Source organism: Alosa sapidissima, chromosome 15 (assembly GCF_018492685.1).
Source record: "Alosa sapidissima isolate fAloSap1 chromosome 15, fAloSap1.pri, whole genome shotgun sequence".
In the NCBI taxonomy this organism is placed as follows: Eukaryota; Metazoa; Chordata; class Actinopteri; order Clupeiformes; family Clupeidae; genus Alosa; species Alosa sapidissima.
The window spans coordinates 6,285,649-6,292,735 of NC_055971.1; the positions used below are offsets into that span (position 1 = coordinate 6,285,649).

At 40.4% G+C, this 7,087-nt stretch overlaps 1 protein-coding gene across 1 annotated transcript; it reads right to left on the reverse strand.

The window, feature by feature from the left end:
* Window positions 1-853: 853 nt before the first annotated feature.
* On the reverse strand, window positions 854-4,821 carry LOC121684336 (extracellular calcium-sensing receptor-like). Its single transcript, XM_042064330.1, has 6 exons — window positions 4,766-4,821; window positions 4,223-4,514; window positions 2,897-3,712; window positions 2,578-2,754; window positions 1,977-2,100; window positions 854-1,761 (listed from the first exon to the last, which is right to left on the reverse strand). The coding sequence occupies exons 1-6, from the start codon at window positions 4,804-4,806 to the stop codon at window positions 854-856; spliced, it is 2,358 nt and encodes a 785-aa protein (XP_041920264.1). The 5' UTR covers window positions 4,807-4,821.
* Between the last annotated feature and the right edge of the window lie 2,266 nt (window positions 4,822-7,087).

Sequence of the window (7,087 nt, forward strand, 5' to 3'; positions counted from 1 at the left end):
GTAATTCATAAATAAATAATAAATGAATAAAAACATTTCCTCATAAGTCCTATTCTTCTAAAAACAGTCCTATCCTTCTAAAAACTAGTTAATCTAATTGTAAAATAATGGCCATCTATACATGCAATATCTTCCTATTTCAGGACAGTCTGGGCTATCCATATCTGGGAAAGTATGATGTGATAGTATTTGCATATGTCTTATGTCAGGCTTTATATGAAGAAAAAATGAGCTACTTTAGCTAGAATCAAGTTCTCTAGGCTACATTTGTTTTTGTCTTGGCAAGTAAGCTGTAACCTGCCTGCACTGGTAGTTCAGTTTATCACCACTCACCTCCACACAAGCCAAGAAACACCACAATTGGGCTGCGCAAGAGACGTGGAGGTAGGGGGGGGGGGGGGGGGGGTAGGTAGAGAGGGCACTGAACTCAACAAGTCTAATCTCCCGACCTCATATTTAGGTTTTTAGTTTAATCAATATTTTTGTCAGGGAAGCTATGTGCAAACAAGAATAGTCACATTTTTAAAGCACTCCAGAAAAAGGGCACTTCCTCTCCTGGAAGAAAAAGGGCAGGGGCTCAAGCTCCCTTTGACGTCTATGTGTGCATGTGCCTGGTAAACAGTACGCTAGTTTGATTACAAAGTAGACTGTATATTTGTATTTTCATGTTCAAAATCATATAGTCACATGATACATTTTTAAAGCAGACTTAATTAAAAGGTGTTTTATTTCATGCATTGAACTTAAATGATACATGACTTTGCCAATAATTTTTAGTCAGGATTGAGACGGATGTGGCAATTGTGTGGAGACATTTTAAATCTGGAGTACACAGGGCTACATCAGATTGGTATCATTTAGAGGCTCGACCCATCAGTGCCTTTTTGGTGTTTCTCTCTGGGTGCAAGAGAATTATGTAGCACTTTGGAGCAAAAATAGCCATGAGTAGGCCAAAGCTGGAGGCCAGGATTGCAAAGATCTCCACAGCATCTGCATACTTACCAGGTGAACTGACATAGGCAGGAACAAAAGCAATCCACACAGCACAGAAGATGAGCATGCTGAAGGTAATGAACTTGGCCTCATTGAAATGATCTGGGAGGTTTCTTGCTAAGAATGCTAACAAAAAACTAATGGCTGCTAGAAGGCCTATGTAGCCCAACAATGTAGCAAAACCTGCCACTGAGCCAACAGCACATTCAAACACAATCTTGGAGCTCTGGTAGTGAGTGTTTTTGTGAGGGGTAGGAGAAGCAATGGAGAGCCATATTGCACAGATGGCCACTTGGACAGAAGTTAGGATGAGGACAGTGCATCTTTGCTGGGCTGCTCCAAACCACTTCATGGCCCCTTTTCCTTCAGGTCTTGAGGCCTTAAAAACTGCAATCACAACCATTGTTTTGACCAGAATGCTAGAGACACAGAGTACAAAACTGATACCAAATGCTGCATGGCGGAGCTGACAGGTCCATAGCCTGGGCTGGCCAATGAACAGCAGTGCACACAGGAAACAGAGTTTTAGTGAAAGCAGAATCAGGAAGCTCAGCTCGGAGTTGTTGGCTCGTACTACAGGAGTATGACGGTGGTGAACAAATATTGCAAGGACCACAGCAGCAATGCACACCCCAAGGAGGGACACTGTTGTCAAGGAGATGCCCAAAGCCTCTTCATAGGAGAGAAACTCAACCTCCTTTGAGACACATTGGTCTTTCTCCAGGCTTGACCAGAACTCCTTCGGACATCGGAAGCATTCAAGAGAATCTAAAAAACAGTTAAAAGGTAGAAATTAAATGCAGGGAAAAAGAATAGAGGGACTGAATGTATACAGACTTTGAGCATTTTTTTACTGTAGCAATTTTGGATGCAAAACTAAGCCGACACTGCTACTGTATATGAGTCTGGGTGTTTTCAGCTTGTACATCCTTATTGTTATGTATTCAACAAATATTTTTAGCACATTATTTGGCTTTCTATACCTGTAGCGTTACTGATCTCTCCATCTGCACAAGGGAGACAATCAAAGCAGCAGACAGGTAGTCCTTTCCTTCTGGCTTTTCTAGTTCCAGGGTGGCAGGACTCACTGCACACTGACCTAGGAGGCTGTGGTTGAAAACAACATATAACAATTACAAGTTGTTGTACAAATTTCAGGGGCTCTCTTTCTAACAAATTTGCCCACGTTGTGCATTATGCTATAATCGAAATATAATGTATCATATGTACCAACTTTATATCTGTGACAGGATTTAGGGTGTTAGTATCTTTACAAGCCTGTATTACTTGAATGTATGATGATGTAATTAAAATTAATAGAAAACACAACATATCCCAATTTGATGCATTTAATGCTGCAGTTTCTGGTTAGAGTATCTTTTGTGCCTGATGTACACTGTAAATCAACTTGTAACTGGTGTGTAATTTTTTACTCAGAGATTTTTTTGTTTGTTTATGGATTTGTTTATTTATTGACAACAAGACACTACTTACTTCATCTTATATATTAATATTTTCAAGAAGTTAAATTACTTTTTTTGATTCAAAATTCCAGAAGATTTTTCCCTCATCTAGACTGAGCACTTTCCCGGTTGGTTGGGATTCATCAACAACACCCACTGTTCTGGCCTTCATTGTCCCATCTGGCATTCCATACCAGTTCAAGATGTCATAGATGGCCAAGGCATCGCCATTTTCATCAAAAGACACTTGATCCCCAAAACTTGTTGTAAAGTTCACTGACTGTAGGTAGTGAAGCAGCTGATACAAACAGGATGGGAGAAACAAGAGGGAAATGAAACACTTGCAGTAGTGAATGCTAGGCCCTGTTAATAAACATGTTCAGTGAATGTTTCTGTATTTAATAAACTGTTTTAGACCATATTTACATGTTTCACTTTACCTGCCAGGGTTGCATGTCATGTAGACTGGCACAGCTATTCCCTTTAAAGGGCCCTTGCCCAGGGACACAGCTCATCAGGTTGTGGAGAGAATGTGCCAGGGCATAGACTGCTTTATAGACATTGTAGGAGGGTCTGAGATCAGACACATCGCTGTACGCCAAGTCAGCTTTGCTCAGGTCCTCCTCTCCTGTACAGACTCTTCCCTCAGATACGGCCAAGGCCTCTTCTAGCTCAAACCTGCAACTGAACATCTCCTGCCAGAATCTTCTCACCATACTGTATGTATTGCTGTCAGGGTGGACACTCAATAGGAACTCTTTCAGTCCTTTAATCTCTCCACGCCGGATGGCAATGCCCAGAGTGCCTCTGAATAAAGGAAGCAGGCGAGGGATAAGAAATGCAGTAGAAGTGGACCATGCCTCACTGGCAATCCACTGCCGTGTCACATTCTGACGAACTACTTCATCCATTAGGGGCAGTAGGTATGACCCAGTTGAAAAGACCACAATCACTCGAGAAGTGGACGTCTTAATAACCTGCATTATTTTTCTGATATCCACAATATTATTGTCTTTGGGCAGCACTTCTGAGAATGCTACACAGCCACCAAATGCTGTGACATCTTCATGAAAAGACTGAGCAGCATGTCGGCCATAGTCATCATCACTATAGATAAGACCCACCCATGTCCACCTGAAGTGCTTTAATATCTGAATCATAGCTCTCACTTGGAAGGCATCACTGGGAATAGTCCTGAAAAAAGAGGGGTAGTGCCTTCTATCACTTAAGCAGGAACAGGTGGCAAAGAAACTTACCTAAAAGACATGGAAAAGCATGTGAGAAGCAAGTTCCTAAATCAAGTATGAAATTGCATTACAAGTGTGATAATATTATGCGACTTTATAAATCTGATAACTAAAGACTGTGACACATGTTTTCACACTATATTCTGATTTTGCTCAGCTTTAACATCAATAGGTATTGACAATGAATATAAGATCTCTGCAGGATTCAGTTCGAAATTTATATTACGGCATTGTTCTTGCATGTTGAATTAATCCTAGTTTTACATCACTTTGAGAGGCCAAACAAAACAAAAACAAAAATCAAGAAAAATTGTTGTGTTATGTTTCTGTCAGGGTTGAATGTTTTCTTTTCATTAACATGAATATGTTTGATGAGAGTTGTATCTGACAAACATAATAATAGGAAAAAGAGATATCTGATCTGACTAATTGAATTTCCTCACTACACTTTCAGCTGTATTTGTTTTGAAATTGACATGGAATTCACACTATCAACTACATCATGTAAACCATGCATACCATTGGAACACGGAACAGTCCCAGTACACTAGATATGGTAATAGAGTGAGTAGACCCAGGATCCCCCACAATCCCTAACACAGGAGGTGACCCAGTGCAATTCTGCATGGAAAAAGACTTTTCAGTTCCGCTGACAAGAGCTGTGGCAGCTCGGAATGCCACATCCAGCCTCACACAGTTGTCATACATTTGATAGCCTAACTTTATATAAGGAAGCAGGTTTGGGTTTCTGTTGATCTCTTGCACAGCAAAAACCATCGTCATAGCTGCTTTGAAACCCTCCAAGTCAAACCTGACAATAACAATAGAGATTAAGACAATTAGCTAACTGCTAAATCATTATTAGAAATATAAAAATAATTGTATACATGTTTTAAATTTGACATTTTTTACATGTATCACAATCATTTTATATTACACTATTTTTGGTATACAATAGAGATGACATGAATATACATATGCATAGACAGACATGCACATCATTTCAATCAAAGACGTCTTTAGTTCATATTTTTCCTAATAGCCTGCCACCTTTTAACTCACTTATGACACCAGAGCTGCTCTGGTTTAGTCCTGAAAGACATTTCTGGAAATGAAGCAAGCAAATGGACCTCAAACAGTCCCCCTATGATCACATCTCCATCCTGGTGCATCCCAGTGAGATTGAACTGCTCCCGTAGCTGGCAGAGGTCAGATGTATGAGAGCTGGAGGTGAGGGTGAGAGAGAGCCGAGTGGCTGCTGCCACTGTCCAGGCCAGCAGGAGACTCAGAGAGACCTGCATGTCTGCTCTCTGTCTGCCTCCCTCTCTCCACTCTCAGCTGTTTTATAGAGAGGTTAGTGCCTTTATTATGTCATCTGGGCAGGCTGACTAGTCATTTGAGAAGAATTCATACAGATAATTTCTCGATGCTTAGAAAGGTTTAATTTAGCTACAGTAAGCCTGCAATGTATAAACAGTATAACATACAAACTCATTATGTATATTATATACAATATGTATAGTTTTATCTATATAACTTTAGTACTATGATGTTTTTTTCCGATTGGTTACCTTTTATACACAGCAGCATAAAATCACTGGCCAAGTATGTACTCTTTCATGGTATCCTGAAGGTGGCAGTCAAACACTGTTTTTTTCTCAGTCACTAGTGAGAAGGCTACATCATTTTAGAATCAGAGGTTTATTTTTACCATTCAATAATAAGGGGGAAAGTGCACCTTTAAGTATAATCTTTCTTCTTATTTTATTGTCGAAATGCAAATATGTCTTCAAATTGACTTCTACCATTCACAAGTAAATATATTGGGTAACATGTACAGCTAACAGGTAACATGTAGGTGAATACCCCAACTATTAGTCCCAAAATTATGCCATATTATTGGGTAAATATTACAGGTAATATGTAGATAAATACAGAGAAACTACAGCACAAATACCAAGAGAAAAGAAGAAAAACCTCCACTATTACCCATCAACTCAACTAAGGACCATGTAGTTGTGAGTGATTTAGGGTTGTAATAACACAAGATATACTTGTCTTCTTTCTATGACGACTTTACACATCAATTCCAGTTAAAATTTCAGTTATCCAAGGTTTGTGTAGGCAACAGCCAACCTACAAATTAAGATAGAACTTTCCAATCAGTTACTTGGTTTTATAATAGAAAGTTTCCTTTAAAAAATGCCAACAAAAAGCAAATCGCTGCAAGCAGACCGATGTAACCAATGTTGCAAACTTTTCTACTGACCACTGTGGATCATCTAGGATGATCTTTGACCCCTTAAGGTCAGTGTTCCGGTGAGGCAGAAGGGTGCTGAACATTGGAACATGCCCATCACCCATTGCTATCACTCCCAAAGCTCAGCTTTCTCATTTGGGTTACTTACAGTTCCATTCCCTCTACGCATTCGCAAACATTTGCATTCTAAATTATATGGACTAATTGGTGTTGGCAGATTCAGTACTGCAACTGGAGCACCACACTATGGCATCTCTGGATCATTTGTAACAGCTTGGTCTGTGTGTGAAAAGAAATGCTCTCTTACTCCCAATCAGAAGCTGGCATTTTTTGTGTTTATTCCATTTCAGCAGAACGACAGTATGTCAATCTTTCAAGTGTCAGGTGGACATTCGTACCTGATGCCTCATCAGTCATGCCTCTTGGTCGGCTGCAAATGAAAGTGTGAAAATGAACATTGTGTTCAACCCAACACATACTTCTGGCTGTATCTTTGGAGTGTTGCAGGATCTCTCCCTTGGAGATGGACAGGAACTACACACAGGAGTGTTACTAGGGTCGGTTGTGGCCAGACTTGTCCTATTGGATATACCCCTCTATGGCTAGAGAGCTGTAAAATCATTAGTATCATTTTTATAATTCCTATTCAACGCACACACGTTTCCACACTCAAGGCACACTTTGATATTTCTACACGCCATGTTGGATGGCCAGACCCTGGTGTCCATCCTCTAGCCTCTCATTTCCATAGGGGTGCAAGCTTGGTGCCTCTGTCTTGGGACTTCACATTCACACTACACATTTGCACTGAACACGTACACACTCTGAGGAAAACCGAACAGCTATTTGTGTGCTTTGTGTCCCAGGTCTTGCACCATGCCCTGTAGAAGCAGAAACTTCACTGGCTAGTGGAAGTGATTTGCCTGGCTTTTGAGGCTCCTGGAGTAGCTCCCCCAGCAGGCTTACAACCACATGGAACTTGCTGGGAGTGTCTGCTTCTTGGGCCATATGGAAAGGTACTTCAATACAGAATATCTGTTAGTGTGTAAGCTGGGCATCTGGGGATACAGTTGCTTGTTATTACATTTGTTGGATATTATATTGAAAAAACTAATGCAGACTTT

Excerpts from the sequence above, each read along its gene's own strand:
- LOC121684336 (XM_042064330.1), bottom strand. The coding sequence starts at position 4,806 with ATGTCTTTCAGGACTAAACCAGAGCAGCTCTGGTGTCATAA. Across the intron at positions 4,515-4,765 it reads GAGCAGCTCTGGTGTCATAA|GTTTGACTTGGAGGGTTTCA; the intron begins GTGAGTTAAAAG and ends TGTTATTGTCAG. Across the intron at positions 3,713-4,222 it reads GACTGTTCCGTGTTCCAATG|GTAAGTTTCTTTGCCACCTG; the intron begins GTATGCATGGTT and ends CATGTCTTTTAG.